The 23,796-nt window shown below is 29.8% G+C and overlaps 1 protein-coding gene across 1 annotated transcript; it reads right to left on the bottom strand.

The window, feature by feature from the left end:
- Positions 1-2,539: 2,539 nt before the first annotated feature.
- Positions 2,540-6,354, bottom strand: LOC131169187 (receptor-like protein EIX1). The gene has a single exon (XM_058128899.1). It carries the CDS (start codon positions 6,309-6,311, stop codon positions 3,045-3,047), a length of 3,267 nt encoding a protein of 1,088 aa, XP_057984882.1. The 5' UTR covers positions 6,312-6,354; the 3' UTR covers positions 2,540-3,044.
- Positions 6,355-23,796: the final 17,442 nt, after the last annotated feature.

Below are 23,796 nucleotides of genomic sequence, written 5' to 3'. Positions count from 1 at the left end.
ATATAAATCTATTTCCATATAAATATCATAAAATTGAATTATCAAATAAGGCCACATCATAAAACTAAGTTATGAAATAATGCTCAATTATGGATAAAGAGGAAGATAAATAGAATAATAACAAGTAAAATAAAAAATAATTAATGAACTTAATAGTGGCATATAAAAAGTCACAGTTACAATTATATTATTATGGATGAATACCAAGCATAATTAATATTGAAAAAATAACTCCACTAAACTTTAATAGCAAAAAAAAAAAAAAAAAAAACCTATATAAATCTAAAATCATTACAAACCTCCATTTATTAAATCTTGAAAATTGTAGTAAAAAAAAGTTTTTGGAAACGATAAACAAGAGTTTCCACAAATATTTATAAGGTATATTTTTAAAAATTAATATTTTTATATTTTTAATATTTTCTTCTAAATTTAGATACTATATTCTTATTATTTATTATATTAATAATTTTTAAAAAATTAAAAAATATTCGCGCAACGCACGGATGAATTTCTAGTTATATGAAGAGTCAACATAGCTAATTAATATGAATGGATTACAAGATGTATGGTGTTGGTGGTTTTAAGCAACGTTTGCTAAAATCAAATTTGGAAATTGAAATTGATTGACAAGTCAATTTCCTTTCAACGTAATTAATTAATATCACTGGATCACAAAATGAATGGTAGATTTAGACTCTGTTTGCTAAAATCAACTTAGGAAATTGATTGGCACGTGAGTATGCAGCTGGATTACAAAATGAATGGTGGATTTAGAATTGGTTTGCTAAAATCAACTCTAATTTTCCCGAGTGCTGATCCCAACTGCTTGTTGTAATTAACACGTCTTGCATGCATGAGCAGGACCGTAAACTAGCTAGGTTGCGCAAACAGCTAGAATTACCAAGTCCTTAGGATACGCTAATAGATTGATGATTAATAAGATGATGTATGGAAAAAAAAAAAAAAAAGAGGAGAATTTAATGCATAATTTTTTAAATACCCTTTCAAGTCATTTTGCCTTAAAAAAAAATTTCCCATAAGTCATACCCACTTCTTTCACAGTGACTCGCGCTGGTAACGCATCAATTATGTGTAAGAACATGTCGTACGGGTAGGAGCAAGACCACCCGCTAGCTTTCACACAAGCAACCATTGAGATCACTATCACCATAATTAAACCAAATTTCAGTCTCCTAATTATTACTTGATTACAAGATGGATGGAATTAGAGGTTGTAGATTTTAATTCGATATATCACCTAAACTCAAACTCACTCAATTTAAACAGATTTGTAAATAATTTTAAATAGCACAAAATTTGAAATTGTCTATAAAAATTGAGGATTCGATTAAGTATCAATTCAATAACTCATATAATTCAACTCGAAATTAGAACATTTTAACTAATTCAATCAATCAAAATTTTAATTAATAAAATTATTTTTTTAATAAAATTAATATTTTGATCCAAATCAATCCAAATTGATTACGCATAATTTATATAATAACATGATGCGCAACTTGAATTAACCCGTAACCTAAAATGATACGATACGAATCTGTCCAAAAGAGATGAGATTCAAATGATTAGTAACTTAAAATAACTCAAATTGTCTGACTTAAACCTGTTTGTAACATTACTAAAAATATTATTTATTAAAATATTATAGTTATTTGTTATTTTTTATAAATTATAATTATTTATTACGTAAAAATTAATTTGAGAATGATAATTTCATAATTAATAACTAATTTACGTATAAGGTTGTTCTTGCTATTTGATTTGGATGGTTGGGTTTTATGTTTGTTTTAGGCAATTGTTATGTTATGCTTCTTTTATTACTATTTATTGCTTAGGTTGATTAATTCAATCTCTAGGCTCGTCTTTTGTCTTGCTCCAAATTTTTTCACTTAGCATGTGTTACCCTAAGTAGGGCATACTAGAGAGGTCAAACGGCTGGGTTTTAGCTAGACTTCACATGCTAAGTTTTTCCTTGATGTATTAATAAAATAAATTGCTTATAAAAAAAAAACCTAATTTACATAAAGTCATTAATATAAATATGCAATCAATAATTTTACGTCGATCTCAAAAAATAATAATCAGACTATCGATAAATTTTGTATACTGTTTCATTTTTGTTACATTTTTAATTTTTTTTCCTTTTTTTTTAATGGAGAGATGGGAGAGGTTAAAACTCGAATATGAATTTATCAGGTAAATGATATGCTTTTTTACCACTAAAACACGCTAGCTAAACATTACATTTTCAATCTTGTATCAAACTAAAGAAGTAAATGAAGAAAATCCATATGGGACTAATCTCCCAAGGGGGAAATGTATCATCATTTTTGTAATCCAAGCATGCAATTCAAAACAAAAATTCTTTTCTAATCAACTACAAAATTCATCAAACTTTAATTGCTTTAAATCCAATCAATGGATATAATCAGCTTTCTATGCTAGCTAGTTCAAAATCAAGGATAATTGCCATGACATATTTGTTCATGAGAAAAAAGGAAGGATACTTGGCTGGGTTCCAAATTCTATCCTTCTCAATGATGAATATAAACTCTATTAGATGACACCTTTTCTTTTGATAAACCAGAATTTTATTAATGGCCAGGAAAAACTTAGCATGTACTGCCAGCTAAACCCAGCCTTCAGGCTTCCCCCTTACACCCAACCTAGGCAGTATATGCTAAGTGAAAAAACCTGACAGAAAGTACAAAAAAAGAAGGGAGAAAGGAAGAAGAACCAGCTGAAAATAAAAATACAGAGCATACAAAACAAATAAATACAGAGCCAAAGCTGAAGATGTAGAGCACGATGCCAAACAGACAATGGAGTTTCTACAAGAACTAATCAAGAGGCACCATTTAAAATATACTACACTACTTGAAATATTACTCCATTCAAATTTTCACAAGGGAACGTAGATTTGTATATAACTTTTATATACACAAAACAAGGGTAGCTATATCTGTTTCATATCCTTTTACCATAAAGGTAGAAATCTACACTATATTAGATTAACATCACTAAAAACCATGGGAAGAACAAACTCTAACAACATTTACCTTAAACCACCAAATTTTGTTCCCCAAACAATCCAGGAAATGAAAATACGCATGCCTCCATCGTCTATTAACCAAAAGAGGACCCAACACACTCCAGAAGCCCACAATGAATCCAAGTGCCACACTCACATAGAACCAATCCACTTCAACACCATTGTCACCTTTTTCTTGTCCTTTTACAATTCCATTGTTGAGTATAACACCATTTTCACTGCAATTGTTACTGAGTGGAGGTCCACATAGTCCTTTATTGCCAATGAAACTAGATGAGCTGAAAGTCGACAATTGAGTGCTTGTAGGAATTCTTCCACTCAAATTGTTATTGGATACGTTCAAGAGGCTCAAAAATGTCAAAGTTGTGATGCTTTGAGGAATTACCCCAAATAATTGATTTTGAGAAAAATCCAAAGCTTCTAGCGATTTCATAGCACCTATATTCTCAGGAATTTTTCCAGATAAAAAATTATCCGAAAAATTCAAGGATTGTAATGCTACAAGTCTTGTAATTTCCTTCGGAATCTCTCCGGATAAATTATTGCTAGAAAGGTCCATGCTTTTCACAAATTTAAGAATAATGTCATACTCAACCGTTCTTCCTTTCATCACAATCTCAGTATCATCTCCAAAAAATGCATATGGAGTAGGCATTGCATAAATTTGAGCCACAAAATCAGTTGTAGCCATAGCAATGAAGTTTTTAATACAGCTTGGAATGGTCCCAGAAAGATAATTGTGAGAAAGATCTAGAATCTGCAAAGAAACCAGATGGCAAAGTTGCTTGGGGATATAGCCATGAAACTTATTTGTGCGAAGGTTAAGAATAACCAAATCCAAAAGCCTTCTGCCCATCCATATTGGAATGTGCCCGATCAATTCATTTTCACCAAAGTCGAGTGTGGTTAAGCTTGTACAATTTTGAAGTGACAATGGTATCTCACCCGAGAGACTATTATTACGAAGATGCATGGATTGAAGCAGGGTTAAAGCTCCAATCGACTCAGGAATATTGCCACTAAAGTTGTTGTTGTTCAAGCTTAAAAACCACAATTGTGACCAATTCCACCAGCAATCTGGTATTTCTCCAAATAAAAGATTATTGTCAAGGTCAAGAATATTCGTCATTGTATTCACCTCATTCATCTTGTAACAAAGGAAGTGAGATGTGGAACCTGAAAACGAATTATTAGAAAGAACTAATCCCTTGACCTTAGAGTAGATACGAGGTAATGGACCTCTAAAGTGATTTGAACTCAAGTCAATGAAAGAATAAGATGGATCAATATTGAGGATATCTGGAATGACTCCATGCAGTTGGTTGTGAGAGAGATTCATTAAGGAAAATTGTAGAGACATGTTCCAGAACCAAAAGGGAATATTACGAGAAATTCCTGAGTTTGATAAATCCATTTCATCCAAATACTTTAGCGAATGAATCCATACTGGAAATTGTGGACCAATAATCCAAGATCTCAATCGTAAGATTTCAAGATGATCAAAAGGTGGAATCCAATTGGAACTAACTTTCAACATCAAACGATTCTCAGAAGCATCAATTATTCTCAATTTGGTGAGGTTTGCGAAATGGATTTCAGAAACATTACCTTCCAATAAATTGTGAGCAATATCAAACATCACCAAATTTGTAAGCCCCCCAAGGCTTGCAGGGAGAGTTCCACCCAATTTGTTACTCTCAAGCACTAGATATGTCAAGGACTTCAATTCTGCTAAATCCAGTGGAATTGGACCAGAAATGGAATTAGCCGACAGATCAAGGTAGGTCAAACTATTAAAATGCCCAAGATGATTGGTCAAATGACCAAATAACTGACAACGATTTAACTCCAATGACTCTAGCACATTTGAAATACATCCTGAAAGAATGTCAAGGATATCACTTATATCTTGGCTGAGGTTGACTTCTGACAAAGAGAGGAACCTCAAATTGCAAAGATTTTTTAATGATCTTGGAATTCCTCCAAGTTCAAATTCATTGTATGACAAATCAAGGCTATTGAGGGAGGTCATGTCTCCAGTGGCACTTGAAATTTTACCTTGAATTAAATTCCCATCAAGACTAAGGAGCTCAAGGTGGCTACAATTGTATAACCAATTGGGAATTGAGGAATTCAAATAGTTGGAAGATAGATCTAGTTCCTTCAATGAAGTGATGTTTTGAGGTTCATCAGTGATCGGACCCTCAAAGCTATTAAATCCCAACTTAACAGAAACTAGAGTTTCAAGATGAAAAAACCATTTGGGCAGTGAAGAATTAAAATGATTAGATGAGAGGTCAAGATTCTGGAGTGAAGTCATATTTTGAAAATTTTGAGGAATTGGTCCTTGAAATTGATTATATGCTAAATTAAGAGATGTAAGAGTTTTAAGATGAAAAATCCAATAAGGAACAAAAGATTCATGGAAATAATTCAATGACAAATCAAGAGTGGAAAGAGAGGAAAAGTTAACATTTACTAGAGGGGGAATATGTTGAAGATATAGGCAATTTGACAAGTGTAATTCTACTAGAGAAGGAAGTATGTTTATCACTTTCAACCAATTGAAGCTTTGAGTAAGATTCACATCACTCAAATCAAGGAATTCTAACAAAGCAAGACCAGAAATCCAATGTAAATTCTCAACATATTTATGATAATTGCCACCGTTGAGATTAAGGTAGTGAAGATTGGAAAGATTACCAAGTTCATGAGGAACCATTCCCCCAAATCCAGCACCAGAGAGATTAAGGTATCTTAAACTCTTCATAGAGCCAAGGAATTTGGGAATTTGAATTCCTCCAAAATCATTGTTGCTTAGATCAAAGTACCTCAAATGCTTCAAGTTGAGCAGAGATGGACTAATCTTACCACCAAATGTTGACTTCATATAGTACTCCTCATAATCCCTGTACTTCATATAGTAATAGTAACTAAAAGAAGGAAAACCACTAGAGGGATAGTATTCTTCTACAGAAAGACTTCCAAGATGGAGTTCAAGGACATGGCCAGTTAAGTTGTGGCAGATCACACCATACCATCCGCAACAATCCTCATTACCACCCCAAGATGTGAGACGGTTTGAACGATCTTTGAGCTCATACTTGAACTTCAAGAGAGCCTCTCTCTCGCTTGGAATGCAACCAGAATTGAAGTTCCCATAGCAGAGGCCAACATTAATGGTTGCAATCAAGAGGAAACAAATTGTGAGTACAACACTCATTGTTTTTTCCATGAAAATTCAGTTTGGTGCAAGAACCTTACCAGTGGGATGCTATATATAGTGCTCTACTTGCATTCTTTTTGTTTGGAAGGATACTTTGATTTTCACTTCTATATGGAAATTTCAAAGATGACTATTGCAAGTATTGATTCTCATCCCACTCTCACTATCAACCTATTTGAAAATTAAAAATTTATAAGAATTCAATTCCATTATTTTTATTTTTATCAATTATCATGTTTGGAAATATAATAAGTGAAAGAATTCAATTCTTTTAATTTAAAAAAATTACCAAAAATTATATAATTATTTTGTAGGAATTCAATTGAATTTTTTTTGCCTATGATTTATTCCCAAAAAAGCCTATATGATTTCAATGTGAAAAATTTTTTGCAACTACTCCTACCACATGATTTTTCTAAGTTGCTATAACAGAATGAAAATGTCACTAGATTGCAAAATGAAGGCCTAATTACACCAATAATTCAATTCTTTAAATGAATTTGAGATTTATAAAATCAATTTTAATGAATAAAATATTATTTTTAAATTAATTTTGATCAATTAAATGAATTTAATAAAATTACAATCAATTTCAGAAATTGAACCTCAATAGCTAAAATTAAAAAAATTTGGGTTAGATATTAAATTTACACAAAATTTTGGCTTTTTAATACAATTAGGCCCCAAATGAATGGTGATTTTAATAAAAAAAAAAAAAAGGAGGCATTTTGAAAAGAAATTAAATAAAAAAAATTACCATATATAAGAGCACACACGAGATATACAGGATTTTTTTTTTTTCAAAAGAAAAAAAATAAAGGGGAGGAATTTGGAAAGGAAATTAAATAAAAGGGGTATTTTTCCATGAAGGTATAAAATTTATTTCATTAAATAATATGGAGGTAAAATAATATTTGGAAAATTTACAATTAAGTTTCTTAAGAATAGCAAAACTCACATATTACTCTTTGGTACATTTTTTTTGTAATAATTTGATTCTCAAAGCTTAATTCTGTTAATAAATAAATCCTTGCCGTCTAAATTGGCCATTAGCTCCATTAACTGCTTTTCAATGTAAAATAATTTAGTCACTGAACTTTTATTTTATTAACAAAGTAGTCCTTAAAATTTTATTTTATTATTAAAATAGTTTATGCATCTAAATTTTATATTCAAATATTTATTTATTTCATATTTAAGTAATTATATAAAATAAAATAAATAATTATTTGATTATAAAAATTAGATATAAGGATATTTTACTAATAAAATCAATTATTTCAAATTAAAAAGCAGTTAATGACATAAACTAATTTGTTAATAAAATTTAAATTTAAGGATTAAATTATTACTAAAAATAAATCAAAGACTAATATGTGGGTTTTGCTATACCTCAGGAACTTAGTTATAAATTATCTAATATGTTAATATTGTTTTAATTTTTAAATATATTTTGTTTTAATAAAATTTTAGAATTAATTAAAAAAAAGACAAATATGTTGTTAAATTCCTTAAGGTCCCCAATTCATTCATTCACTTTCCAAGTCAGCCAACCAACAAAATCTCTGCAATTTGCAACCATCCCTTGTAGTTTCGTTAGATAAATTTAAATTTAATAGCATAAATTTAAATTTAAAACTTCGAAAATAAATCTCAGAATGTTTAAAAATATTAAAATAATCAAATCAAAATGACTTACCAATCAATTCCCTACCTTTGCCTGACTTCAGCATGGAAAATTTTTGCAACTTTGATATTTCAAACTTACGTTTCTATGATTAGGTAGGAAAATAGTCATATCTCTTTATCAATGAATTCGATTGATTGATTTTTTTTTTCTTTTGCCTGAATTCTTATATGAAGAATCGATTTAATTAATTAATTTAATGGTTGAAGGCATATTATTCACCTGGCAGACTTATATTTGAATCTAATCTCTCACTTCTTTACTTAAAAAAAAGAAATGACTTTGTTAATTAATATCATTGGATTATAAGAAGGGAAAATAAAGATTTAAGGAGAAAAGGTAAGAGTTTATTTTTCTAACTTAGAGCAAGAGAATGATCACAAACAAGATTTATTTTGTTTAGGCAAGATATCAATAAATTATTTATTGAGTTATGAATTAATTTGAGGCACCCAATGAGCTGCTATAAAAAAAAGTATTTTATTTCAAGTTTTAGGTTAAAATATTAAAATTTTTTATAAAATAATTTTCTTCATTTAATTTTCAGATTGATCATGTAATTTATCTAATAAACCAATCAATTTTAAATAAGATTATATATAAATCGTTGAATTGAATCTCAAATTTTTAAATCATTTGAATTTTAATAATTTCGAGTTTATTATAGGTTAAACAAATTATAAGTAATAAATATTAATACTATACAACAATAATAAATAAAAAAGATGCCTAAGAGTGAAAACTAATGTATTTTTTATTGTTTGGTTAAAATGTTATATAAATAAAAATAATTTTTTTTTTTTAGATGAAATCATATGAATACTATAACAAATTGAGACCAAAGGACAGCTCGGTATGTGAATATAAAAATTGTGCAAATATTAGTATTTATTTAAAAAAAAAAGACAAAATTTTCATACTAAGATCCTTTCAATTTCACTTTTGCAAGAAATTTTCCAATATCATTAAGGATGGAAAGTCCCACTATGACTTGACGTAGGATTGCTAGCGGTCTAATTACGTAGTGAAATTAAATTTATATTTTGCATTACGTCGGTGAAATTGTTTTTATAAATAAAAGTGTTATTTAAAAAATTTATTTTATTATTTTAATATTTTTATAATTAAAATTTATTAAATTTAATTTTAAATTTTTTTTTAATACCACATTTAAAAAAATAATTTTTCTAACAATAATTTTAATAGTAATATCAAACAGATTAATTTGTATTATGAAGGCCTAAAAATTAAATTTTAATTGAATAATATATACCAAATTTTATCTAAATTTTTATGTAAGAAAATTTGTTAATTATAAAAAAAATATGAAGTGAAATTATTAATTAGCAATGGCATGAAGGTCTATTTCCATTTAAAATTTATTCTAGAAACAAAAAAAATATATTTGTATAAATATCAGATTACAAGTCTTTGATGTAAAATTAATTTTTCTTCAATAATGCAAAGACTCTATACGTATCCACACTCTGATTAACATTTGCTATCAACTCTTTAATAAATAAAATTTGTCAAAAATTATTGGAATTCTTACTCTAAATTTTCTTCAAAAGAAATCAGCCCCAAAAAATAATTATTTTTAGTCTACGATGGAAAATTTTTTTTTCTCCAAGAAAATTTTTCCGCCGCTACTTTTGTCAAAACAAAAACCTAACACAGTTGGACGAGACATGCTGCCACCTTTTCATGGAATCCTTATCAATTAAGGATTATTGGCCGAAACAATAAATAAATTATATATAAAACAAAAGGATAATAATATTCTTTTTATTTTTAAATATTTTTTCTGATAAAATATATATATATATATATATTAAGGTCCCCGTTTTAACCATTCGCAATTTCCAAATTGGTTGCAATCCAGAGGAAAAAAATTGTAAGTACCACCTTTCATTTTTTTTTCCATGAAAATTTACTTTGGTCAAAGAATCTTGCCCATGGAAAAAATTGTCAAGAAGGCTAACTTCCATTCCAATCAAGAACTGAAGGTCTCTATCAATGAATTCTTTTATACGTGGATTACAAAATGAAGGGTCGATTTAGACTTAATTTGCTAAAAATCAACTAGGAAATTCATTGCCATGTGAATATGATTTAGATTATGTTTCTGTTGGTTTTGGAAGTAATTTTTAATTTTTTGATGATTATTATTAATTAAATGAGACCATAATTTTTCTTTTTTTTTTCTTTCTTGAGTAGTATCCCTTGTATATATATAGCAGCAATTAAAAAACAACCCACTATTTCAGCAAATTTGGGGTTTATCAATAAGAGCCATCCACACATCCTAAGGATAAGCTAATGAATCAATTGATGATTAATACTATAATTTTAATATTTAAATGTGCAAATTCATATCAAAATGAATTCTATCATTTAAAACAAAAAAAATCTAAACACATAAATTTTCTTAAACTCATTTGAATTAAATTCTTTTAACATAATAGAATTGAATTTTATCATAAAAATCATTCTAAACAGAATGGATAGGATTTGGAAAGGTTTTCTTTTTTGAATCCTCCCTCTAATTGATTGAAAGCAACTAGAAAAGATTGAAGGAGATAAAGATGAAAAAATAAATAAATAAATTGAGCTTAAATTAAAATTTTTTAATTAATTTAGATAAAAAAAATTAAAATTCATTAAATTAAATTTTTTCAATAAGTATAAGGATGAAATTCAACATTTTACCATCATTTTTCTAAGCACTCACTTTTCTGTACACACTCAATTGTTGTGCCACAAATTCAACTCCCAATCTTTGGTAAAAAATAAAATTTGGACATTAGGGTTCCATTTGTTCCATGAAAAATATTTTGTATATAAAAAATATTTTTCATATATAATATTTTTTAAGAACATATTTTTTATATATTTATTTTATGTATATATAAATATATTTATATTTTAATAAGATTATCAAAGTTTAAAAAGTAAAAAATACCTTCCTTTTTTAAAAAATAAAAATAATTTTTCTTAAAAATTACTTAATTTTTTTTAATTAAAAAAATATTTTTCATTAACTAATTTTTTTAAATATTTAAAATATTAAAAAATATTTTTTAAAAAAATATTTTTTATGAAATACACAGAGCCTAAATTTCCAAAAGCAATGGCCATGAAGTCCAATTTGGACAGCAAATAATTTCAACTTGCCATAAAGAGTCTAAATGCCATTCTCTCATTTTTAGCAGCACACTTCAATCTCCTTTTACACTGCACCAACCAAGTCTTGCATAGACTTGGACAAGCTTTTTTTTATATACAAAATAAAATTTAGGAAAAATTTAATATACACTATCCAATTAAATTCGATAAGTATACTTTCTCATTACATCCAACTAAATTAATTTAATTACTCACTGTTTACATAAAATTTTCAAATATAATTTTTAGTTTTATGAAATTGATCCATTAAATTTTAAACATGTTTCCATTTGAATAAAATAATTATAATTTTTTAGTGTTTTCATATTTATACGTACATTTGTATTATTCATTAAATTATAAATAATATTTATATTTAAATGAAATAATTAACCAAACCACGTATATAATTAGGCTGTTGGTGAATACGTACAACTTTTTCATTTATTTAATTTCAATTAAAATTTAAATTCAGAAATTTATAGCTTTTGAGATAACTCCTCTCCAACAACCCCAATTAAGGTTTGGGCTTCTGTATGCTAACTTATGGAAACTATTAATTATCATACAGTCCCTTCCATTATTTCTTTTGAAATTGAGCTCTTCTAACTTATTTAGAGGGAGAAAAAAAAGTTCTCTTTTTGTTTCTTCTTTCTGCTCTCCAGGAGCCTGGTTGCTGGTCCTCAGCAGCGAGTTCATACCCTCTTTATTGTTGAGTGAGTTGTATACATGATTTCGGTTAGTTTTCTTTGGTTGCAAATCATGAGGACCAATGAGAGGGTTCTATAGTTGGTAGTTCTGCAATGTTTTGGGTTTGATGTAGTGGAGCAGCTAGTTTCTTTGGCCGAGTGGAGATCTAGGGTTCTAAGAGTTGTCTTTTGTTGTTCTCCCGACCGTCGGTTGCTGCGAGAGTAAGCGTGCCTGGGACGCCAAACGATCTAAGTCATCATCGCTTTCAGTGCTCCGATGGTGCGGTCCTGTGGCTTCGTTAGTTTTTGGTACCTCTAGCGTTTCAAGCTACCATGGTTGCTGTTTGCATGTGGGAACACCCCTAGTTCCTGCAGGTCCTCACCAATGTAGGGGTGAGCATTATTCTCGTTCAAATTAAATAAATCGAATCGAATCGCCTTAATTTGATAATTTAGTTTAATTTTTAATATAATTTGGTTCGATTCGATTTTTTATTATAAAAATTTCGATTATTTTAATTCGGTTCTATTTTAAAGAGAAAAAAATTAATTAAATTGAATCGAACTGAATAGGTTTATTAATTTTTAAATTGATTTATTTTTACGGAGAATTTATGAATTATATGTAATTTTTTATATATAAATTATTTAATTTCTTTTATTAATAGTTATTAGATTCAAACCAAGGTCAAAATCAGTTCAAATAACTTGAAAATCAAATCTAAATTAAAAATTAATTAAAAATCAAAACCGATCGATTTGAACCAAACCGAATCAAAATAAAGCAGTTTGATTCGATTTAATTTTTCATCCATTTCGATTTGATTCAGTTTTCAAAATATATAATTTAATTTTTCATGATTTAATTCGGTTTGATTCGATTCGATTTAAATCGAATACTCACCCCTACACTTATGGGTTGTTGTTGGGCTTTTCGGCCTTCAGTCTTCAGACCAAGACTCAACTCAGAACTAGGGTTTTGGCCATGGACCCCGCTCGTGATATGTTGAATTTGGGTGTTCGGCGTGGGCAATTTGATCAATGATATTTCTACCATTAGCATTTTTTTTTTTAATTGATTAAGCTTCTTCATGCTGTGGTCATATCCATTTTAAACTACGCATGTACAAATCATAAATAAACTACCATTATAATTATTATTTTCATTTAAATAACTAAATTTCGTATTTATATATAAGTCATAAATAAAATATATAATTATAAAATTATAAATTATTTAACACATATGACTCGTAATTATTTTTATTTATATAAATTAAATATTAAATTTAATTTTTATATAAAAAATTAATTTAATTAATCCTATGATGAATAAAATAATATTAATTTTAAAAAGATTTAAAAATGATTTTGTCTTTAAAAAAATATAAATAGATGAAATACAGAAGTTTTTATAATAATATTTTGTAAATTAGGAATATATTATTATAAATTTAAAGTTAATAAAAATAAAATATATAAATTAATCAAACTGAAAATTATTGATGATCTTTCAAAGTCATGAGTTTGAACCATTATCATAATTCAATAAATTAAATGAAAAGGTCATGAATTTTATATATATACATATTTTATTTTAAATTTTTTATATATAATTAATTTCAATTGATATTTAAATTCAAGATTTTAGATAATATCATTGAAGTAAAACTTATTTAATTTTTATTTGTGAGATGGTAATTAAGACCATAACGTTTGAGTAATTTTATTTTTTAATTGCAATAAAAAGGAGCTCCCGTTAGATCAGGGTCTGCAGTTAAACTGTTTCATTAGCCCCTGATTAACTCCTCCATAGGGAGGACCTACCACCGAGTAATATTAGGTCTCCAAAGGGTCGCAAAAACGGACTATCCACAGTTGATTCATCTATTTACTGCAAGTGGAGACAATATTGAGTCATTAATGTCAGTGCAGAGAATTGAACCGAGATCGGATGCCTCCAACTCCCGAGAAGTCGCCTCCACTCAGCCACCACGCTCGGTGGTTAACATTGGAGTAATTTGTTTTGTATCATTTGGAAGCTTTTTATTATTTTTCTTGAGTAGTGTAACTTTCAAATATGTAACAGCAAAAACAAAACCCCACTATACCAACAACTGCTGGGCCTATCAACAAGAGCCATCCATATCCTTGGCAATTTAGGATAAGCTAATGAATTGAAGATTAATAGTACGAAGCAAATAGGAGATAAGGAAAATTAACTAATAACTTTTAAACAATCCAAATCCTAATAGGATTATAACAAGTTCGTTCTTCTTCTTTTAATTCCCTCTATAACAACATTACTTGGACAATTTTATAATATTCGGCTAAAGCATAGAATCCCCAGCCCCGTTCATGGCCGGAAGAATTTTATATTCCGGCTGTGGTAGCAGTAGCAACAGCGGCAATGAGAGAGACTTCATGAAACTATACAGAAGAGATTCTTCTTTTATTGAACCATTGATTACTGGTCTTGATTCTTTAAAGCATGATATGGGAGATGTACTTTTTGGCTCTGATGATGCCAGAGACATGAAAGAAATACAGTACAAGGAAGATGTACTAGAGAGTTATACAAGAGAAAGAGAAATCAAGAATTTAAGGAGGAAAAAGAAGGGTTGTTCTTCCATCAGAAAATGTGTCGAGTTCCTCAAGGTTATTTTCTGTTTTAAATTATAGCTTTAGATTGAATTTTCTTTTCTTTTTTCCCTTTACTAACAATGACTGAGTTAGTGAGTTAGGCTTTGTCTATGATCGTTACTGGTGTAATTCTATTCAGGTTTGGTGATTCTTACACATCTGTTTCACAAGGCTTTTGGGTTTTTTTGAACTAGTTTTACAAGATTAGAAAGCAATCATATTTACCTTTAAAACTAGGAGCAGTATGTGGGTTTATTAATAAATTTTAAATTTAAGGATTAAATTATTACTAAAAATAAATCAAAGACTAATATGTGGGTTTTGCTATACCTCAGGGACTTAGTTATAAATTATCTAATATGTTAATATTGTTTTAATTTTTAAATATATTTTGTTTTAATAAAATTTTAGAATTAATTAGAAAAAAGACAAATATGTTGTTAAATTCCTTAAGGTCCCCAATTCATTCATGCACTTTCCAAGTCAGCCAACCAACAAAATCTCTACAATTTGCAACCATCCCTTGTAGTTTCATTAGATAAATTTAAATTTAATAGCATAAATTTAAATTTAAAACTTCGAAAATAAATCTCAGAATGTTTAAAAATATTAAAATAATCAAATCAAAATGACTTACCAATCAATTCCCTACCTTTGCCTGACTTCAGCATGGAAAATTTTTGCAACTTTGATATTTCAAACTTACGTTTCTATGATTAGGTAGGAAAATAGTCATATCTCTTTATCAATGAATTCGATTGATTGATTTTTTTTTTTCTTTTGCCTGAATTCTTATACGAAGAATCGATTTAATTAATTAATTAATTAATTCAATGGCTAAAAACATATTATTCACCTGGCAGACTTATATTTAAATCATAATCTCTCAATCTTTTACTAAAAAAAAGAAATGACTTTGTTAATTAATATCATTGGATTATAAGAAGGGAAAATAAAGATTTAAGGAGAAAAGCTAAGAGTTTATTTTTCTAACTTAGAGCAGGAGAATGATCACAAACAAGATTTATTTTGTTTAGGCAACATATCAATAAATTATTTATTGAGTTATGAATTAATTTGAGGCACCCAATGAGCTGCTATACAAAAAAAGTATTTTATTTCAAGTTTTAGGTTAAAATATTAAAATTTTTTATAAAATAATTTTCTTCATTAAATTTTCAGATTGATCATGTAATTTATCTAAACCAATCAATTTTAAATAAGATTATATATAAATAGTTGAATTGAATCTCAAGTTTTTAAATCATTCGAATTTTAATAATTTTGAGTTTATTATAGGTTAAACAAATTATAAGTAATAAATATTAATACTATACAACAATAATAAATAAAAAAGATGCCTAAGAGTGAAAACTAATGTATTTTTTATTGTTTGGTTAAAATGTTATATAAATAAAAATAATTTTTTTTTTTAAAGATGAAATCATATGAATACTATAACAAATTTTGACCAAAGGACAGCTCGGTATGTGAATATAAAAATTGTGTAAATATTAGTATTTATTTAAAAAAAAAAGACAAAATTTTCATACTAAGATCCTTTCAATTTCACTTTTGCAAGAAATTTTCCAATATCATTAAGGATGGAAAGTCCCAATAAAAATAATTTTTCTTAAAAATTACATAATTTTTTTTAATTAAAAAAATATTTTTCATTAACTAATTTTTTTAAATATTTAAAATATTAAAAAATATTTTTTAAAGAAATATTTTTTGTGAAATACACAGACCCCAAATTTCCAAAAGCAATGGCCATAAAGTCCAATTTGGACAGCAAATAATTTCAACTTGCCATAAAGAGTCTAAATGCCATTCTCTCATTTTTAGCAGCACACTTCAATCTCCTTTTACACTGCACCAACCAAGTCTTGCATAGACTTGGACAAGCTTTTTTTTATATATAAGTAAAATATTTTATCAATAAAATTTAGGAAAATTTTAATATACACTATCCAATTAAATTCGATAAGTATACTTTCTCATTACATCCAACTAAATTAATTTAATTACCCACTGTTTACATAAAATTTTCAAATATAATTTTTAGTTTTATGAAATTGATCCATTAAATTTTAAACATGTTTCCATTTGAATAAAATAATTATAATTTTTTAGTGTTTTGATATTTATACGTACATTTGTATTATTCATTAAATTATAAATAATATTTATATTTAAATGAAATAATTAACCAAACTACGGTATATAATTAGGCTGTTGGTGAATACGTACAACTTTTTCATTTATTTAATTTTAATTAAAATTTAAATTCAGAAATTTATAGCTTTTGAGATAACTTCAATAACCCCAATTAAGGTTTAGGCTTCTGTATGCTAACTTATGGAAACTATTAATTATTATACAGTCCCTTCCATTATTTCTTTTGAAATTGAGCTCTTCTAACTTATTTAGAGGGAGAAAAAAAATTCTCTTTTTGTTTCTTCTTTCTGCTCTCCAGGAGCTTGGTTGCTGGTCCTCAGCAGCGAGTTCATACCCTCTTTATTGTTGAGTGAGTTGTATACATGATTTCGGTTAGTTTTCTTTGGTTGCAAATCATGAGGACCAATGAGAGGGTTCTATAGTTGGTAGTTCTGCAATGTTTTGGGTTTGGTGTAGTGGAGCAGCTAGTTTCTTTGGCCAAGTGGAGATCTAGGAGCTCAACTGTCGCTCCCTGCTGGTTTTGTTAGTTTAGCTGTTGGCTCAGAGTTGTCTTTTGTTGTTCTCCCGACCGTCAGTTGCTGCGAGAGTAAGTGTGCCTGGGACGCCAAACGATCTAAGTCATCATCGCTTTCAGTGCTCCGATGGTGCGTTCCTGTGGCTTCGTTAGTTTTTGGTACCTCTAGCGTTTCAAGCTACCATGGTTGCTGTTTGCATGTGGGAAAACCCCTAGTTCCTGCAGGTCCTCACCAATGTAGGGGTGAACATTATTCTCGTTCAAACTAAATAAATCGAATTGAATCACCTTAATTTGATAATTTAATTTAATTTTTAATATAATTTAGTTCGATTTAATTTTATATTATAAAAATTTCGATTATTTCAGTTCAGTTTTATTTTAAAGAGAAAAAAATTAGTTAAATTGAATCGAACTGAATAGGTTTATTAATTTTTGAATTGATTTATTTTTACGGAGAATTTATGAATTATATGTAATTTTATATATATAAATTATTTAATTTCTTTTATTAATAGTTATTAGATTCAAATTAATGTCAAAATCAGATCAAATAACTTTAAAATCAAATCTAAATTAAAAAATAATCAAAAATCAAAACCGATCGATTTGAACTGAACCGAACCAAAATAAAGCGATTTGATTCGATTTAGTTTTTCATCCATTTCGATTTTGTAACACCCCTAATTTTTTTTAAAAAATTTATTATTTTTGGGCTAATAATGATGTTTTAATTTTATTTAAATTTTAGGAAATTATTTGAAATTTTTCGGATTTTCGAAATCGGGTTTGATTTCCCGAAAATATAAAACTTTGATGATTTTTAAAAATTAATTTAAAGACCACGTGGTAAAACTAAAAATATATTTGGAGTCTACAAATTTTTTTGAGTTTTCTAGAATTTTTTTCGAAATTTTTGGGCCTCATTTTTTATCCCAAGGCAAAGAAAAAATTTAAAATTTTGTATTCTAAATCGAACCGGCCGAATCAAATCAGACAGGATCGGACCGGTCGAATCGGATCGGCCTTCCTTCTTCCTTTTTCTTCTCCACGCACGCGTCCCGACCTTCCTCTCTTTCTTTCCCGTTTTCTCTCCTCCGCCTGACCACAAGACAACCCCACCGCCTCACTCGGGCGCGCAGAGCCCCGACAGCGTCGACGGCAACGCGCGCGACCCTTCGCCTTCCCGGTTGAAATCCGGCCAATCCGGCCACCAATCGGACCGGGTCTTGTGTCTAAATCCATCTACTCGTTAAGAGCTTTCCATAGACACCAAGAACACAGAAATCCATTTAGCGGTTTGTCCAATTTTTACCCGGGAAATTTTAGCCCATTCTGACTTTTGGGCTAGATTTCTCGCAAACCGTGAACCCCACAAGAAAACCGAGAGTACCAGAGCGCTCCACTCGTCGAAAGCTTCGCGGCAATATAAATTTTGAAATTTTCCGACACTGTTTTTCGGTGGGTCTCACAGAACTTTGCAGTGTTTTTCTGAGCATTTAATGAGCTTAGAAAATTCCGTAAAATTTATGTACTAACCCCCGGGTTGTGGGCTTCGCGTAGGTATCTTCAATTCGCGGAAATTCAACAGTTGTCTGGGTTTATGAATTTCCAGCCAGACAGACTGGCTACCGAAAAAGTCTCCAAATTGGATTGAGATTTTGGCTACCCCACCATTGTCAGACATCCCGAGCGCATCCCCGAAGTCGGAATCGGCATAGGTAAACCCGAACTTTACTTTTTCGTAATTTTCTAGTGCTTAAATGGGATTAAAAATCTATAAAATATTCGTGGTAGCCCAGAAAATTATGATACTTTTTGCAATAGCCTAGTAATATTGCTAAGGACCGCGGGGCAAAGTTTTAGAATTTTTAGAGCTTATTTGGGCTGTTTTTGTAAAAATGATCAATTATAAGGACTAAACTGTAAATTTACATATTGTGATTGAGGACTGGTTGGATGGGCCTAGGAGGAGCTGTGTGATGTGATTGAGTTGTGAGTGTATGAATTGTGAATATAGAAGTGCGTTTTGAGCTCTTTTGTAGGTTGGGTAGGTCCTAGATATAGGGGAGACTCTGCCGGATTTTCGACACAATTTAGGACGTATTTGGTCATTTTCTTAATTTGTATTGAGTCAATTGTATTAAATAATTGTAATATAATTGTCAGGTGAGCCGGGACAGCCTTCTTCCTCCGCCCAGCCGCCACAGTGACCACTGTCAAGTCTGTGAGTAAAATATTAATTTTAATTGTAATTTCACTATTATTATATGTTCAAGCATGCCCATGCATCACTTATATGTATATATCTATGTAGTTAAACTTTAGACACGTTTTATGTTGCATTCATAACTGTTAAAGTGCCATGGATGTTGTTGTGGTAATTTGGAGCAGTGTGCATGCGTTGGCGTGCGTGTGATGTGGTATTGGCTATGGATAGGATGGATAGTTACGGCTTGAGATCTTTGCTGGGACCTGGTCCTTCAGAGTAGTCACGGCTTGAGTTCTTCGCTGGGACCCCGATTTGGTTTATTAAGCGAAAATCCGGCTTGAATTCTTCGCTGGCACAGGTTGGATTTAAGAGAGCTGTATAGGAGATCAGCTCCCATATATTATGATTGATATTGCTGGGTGTGTGAGTGCTCCAAAGTACCTTTTTGCTGTTATGATGTGAAATTATTACTTATGTTGCATTTCACTCTACATGGTGTATTAGTTTTAGATAGTTATAGAGATTATGGTTAAAATTGATATTTTACTCTCTGAGTAGAACGCTCACTCCTGTTCAATATTTTTCCAGACCACAGGAGGATATTTTTGAGGTTAACTTGCTTTTCTCCCTCGCAGGTCGTCTATTCATGTTTGTGTAATTCTATAAACATCAAAAATTTTCACATGTGTTAGAAATATTTATTTGATTTGGGTCTCTAATGTAAATTGTTATTTTGGACCTGTAAACTTATTATTTTATGCATGTTGATGGACTGGATGAATGAGCTGAGCTCCCATTTATTTTTATGTTGATATGAGTATGTGGAGGGTGAGCTGAGCTCCCCAATTGATTATGTATTGTGTTTACAGGTCAGGTGAGTCAAAAACTCCCCGTTGAAAGGTCCACTTTATAGCCGGACTCGGTCCGGTTGAATTCTTGAAATTGGGCCCAAATGGGCCTTAGAGTTGGGTTAAGGAATAGTTAGGCTTACTACGGACCTCGGGGGCTTCAGGCTAGCCCAGGTCCTAGTGCCGGTCTGGCCCATAGGTTGGGTCGTGACAGATTTGATTCAGTTTTCAAAATATGTAATTTAGCTTTCATGATTTGATTCGATTCGATTTAAATTGAATGCTCACGTTATTGGGCTTTTCGGCCTTCAGTCTTCAGACCAAGACTCAACTCAGAACTAGGGTTTTGGCCATGGACCCCGCTCGTGATATGTTGAATTTGGGTGTTCGGCTTGGGCAAAGGTTTGATTGTTGTAAGGGGGACCCTTTGTGTACCGAAAATTTGATCAATGATATTTCTACCATTAGCATTTTTTTTTATTTTTTTAATTGATTAAGCTTCTTCATGCTGTGGTCATATCCATTTTAAACTACACATGTACAAATCATAAATAAACTACCATTATAATTATTATTTTCATTTAAATAACTAAATTTATTATTTATATACAAATCATAAATAAAATATATAATTATAAAATTATAAATTATTTAGCACATATGACTCGTAATTATCTTTATTTATATAAATTAAATACTCAACTCAACTCAACTAAGCCTTTATCCCAAAAATTTGGGGTCGGCTATATGGATAACGATTTTGAGTTAAAAATGTGTAATGTTTCTAACTACTCTCCTCCAAGTCAATTTAGGTCTACTCCTTTTTTCTTTCTATCCTCTAGCCTAATGTGCTCTACTTGTCTCACATGACCAAACCACCTCAATCTCCCTTCTCTCAACTTATCTTCAATTGGCACCACTCCTACCTTTTCTCTAAATTAAATATTAAATTTAATTTTTATATAAAAAATTAATTTAATTAATCCTATGATGAATAAAATAATATTCATTTTAAAAAGATTTAAAAATGATTTTGTTTTTAAAAAATATAAATGGATGAAATACAGAAGTTTTTATAATAATATTTTGTAAATTAGGAATATATTATTAGAAAATTAAAGTTAATAAAAATAAAATATATAAATTAATTAAACTGAAAATTATTGATGATCTTTCAAAGTCATGAGTTTGAACCATTATCAGAATTCAATAAATTAAATGAAAAGGTCATGAATTTTATATATAAACATATTTTATTTTAAATTTTTTATATATAATTAATTTTAATTGATATTTAAATTCATGATTTTAGATAATATCATTGAAGTAAAACTTATTTAATTTTTATTTGTGAGATGGTAATTAAGACCATAACATTTGAGTAATTTTTTTTTTAATTGCAATAAAAGGAGCTCTCCGAGTGTGAAAATCATTGCCCGTTAGATCATGGTCTATAGTTAAACTGTTTCATTAGCCCCTGATTAACTCCTCTATATGGAGAACCTACCACCGAATAATATTAGGTCTCCAAAGAGTCGCAAGAACGGACTATTCGCAGTTGATTAATCTATTTGCTGCAAGCGAAAATAATAGTGAGTCATTAATGTCAGTGCGAAAAATTGAACCGAGACCGGATGTCTCCAACTCCCAAGGAGTCGCCTCCACTCAGCCACCACGCTCGGTGGTTAACATTGGAGTAATTTGTTTTGTATCATTTGGAAGCTTTTTATTATTTTTCTTGAGTAGCGTAACTTGCAAATATATAACAGCAAAAACAAAACCCCACTATACCAACAACTGCTGGGCCTATCAACAAGAGCCATCCATATCCTTGGCAATTTAGGATAAGCTAATGAATTGAAGATTAATAGTACGAAGCAAATAGGAGATAAGGAAAATTAACTAATAACTTTTAAACAATCCAAATCCTAATAGGACTATAACAGGTTCGTTCTTCTTCTTTTAATTCCCTCTATAACAACATTACTTGGACAATTTTATAATATTCGGCTAAAGCATAGAATCCCCAGCCCCGTTCATGGCCGGAAGAATTTTATATTCCGGCTGTGGTAGCAGTAGCGACAGCGGCAATGAGAGAGACTTCATGAAACTATACAGAAGAGATTCTTCTTTTATTGAACCATTGATTACTGGTCTTGATTCTTTAAAGCATGATATGGGAGATGTACTTTTTGGCTCTGATGATGCCAGAGACATGAAAGAAATACAGTACAAGGAAGATGTCCTAGAGAGTTATGCAAGAGAAAGAGAAATCAAGAATTTAAGGAGGAAAAAGAAGGGTTGTTCTTCCATCAGAAAATGTGTCGAGTTCTTCAAGGTTATTTTCTGTTTTAAATTATAGTTTTAGATTGAATTTTCTTTTCTTTTTTCCCTTTACTAACAATGACTGAGTTAGTGAGTTAGGCTTTGTCTATGATCGTTACTGGTGTAATTCTATTCAGGTTTGGTGATTCTTACACATCTGTTTCACAAGGCTTTTGGGTTTTTGTGAACTAGTTTTACAAGATTAGAAAGCAATCATATTTACCTTTAAAACTAGAAGCAGTATGTGTGCGTGATTTTGATACCCAGTTACTGCATCCGCTAGATACAGTGTTAAGCAGACTGATTAAAGCACCATACCTTTTGGGAACTTGTGCCATTAAATTTTGAAGGTAATGATTGATATTCTGTATCCAAAGTGGCCAGGGATCTCCATAGCTGGTCTGTAAAAGCAACGAAAGCATTTTAATTGCTTGCCTAAAGCGATTATTGGTAACAAATACAGGTTCCTGCAACATTATAAACTCTGGCTTTGGACAAAGAACAGGTCACATCAGCCACATTAAATTTCTGTAATTGCTTAAGGCTAAAGCCTGGTGATCTCTTTGCAGCCCACAATGCCTTAGCACTATTGCTCAATCTTTTGCTTGTTTTGTTGTATTGCCTGAAAAAATATTCTACAAGTTTGAGCACAAATCATTGCCTCCTAAATTCTTCCTGCCAAGAAAGATGTTTATCACTCACACTCACTCAGATATTGAATTGTAATTATAGTTTCTTCCCAGGGAAGAATTGCAACATAAATTTTTTAGTTGATCATGCTTCAAACTCTGAAGAAGACTTGAGTACTAACTTGAGTCTTTAATCGCATTCAGATATTTGATAAGGATTGATTACTTCACTGCATTGTAGTCCCCAAAGGAGACAAAAAGATCATATGCAGAGCACTTCAGCATTCAGCAACTTGCAACTGACAAATGTACGGTTTTAATGTCTGTCATCTAAATTTTTCACTTTTTATTTGAATTGATCTATGCCATCAATTACTGACTCTGAGTATAAACTAAAAAGAGACACCAAGATAAGATTATTATTGCTCTAAGGAATGCAGATAATGACTCAATTCACATTGAAAAAGTGCTGAACTGCTTATTCTAATAATCAAACAGATTAAGATCCTGAAGGGAGAGAGCTATTTTCATCAAAATTCATACCATTTGCCACAACACACACAGAGAGCTTATTGAGAAACAAGGAAAAATGCTGACAATC

Source organism: Hevea brasiliensis, chromosome 10, assembly GCF_030052815.1.
Source record: "Hevea brasiliensis isolate MT/VB/25A 57/8 chromosome 10, ASM3005281v1, whole genome shotgun sequence".
Classification (NCBI taxonomy): domain Eukaryota; kingdom Viridiplantae; phylum Streptophyta; class Magnoliopsida; order Malpighiales; family Euphorbiaceae; genus Hevea; species Hevea brasiliensis.
The sequence above is the reverse complement of the archived record's forward strand: the minus strand, read 5'-3'. Positions and strand labels throughout refer to the sequence as shown.

Coding starts and splice junctions, on each gene's coding strand:
- LOC131169187 (XM_058128899.1), bottom strand. CDS start 6,311: ATGGAAAAAACAATGAGTGTTGTACTCACAATTTGTTTCCTCTTGATT.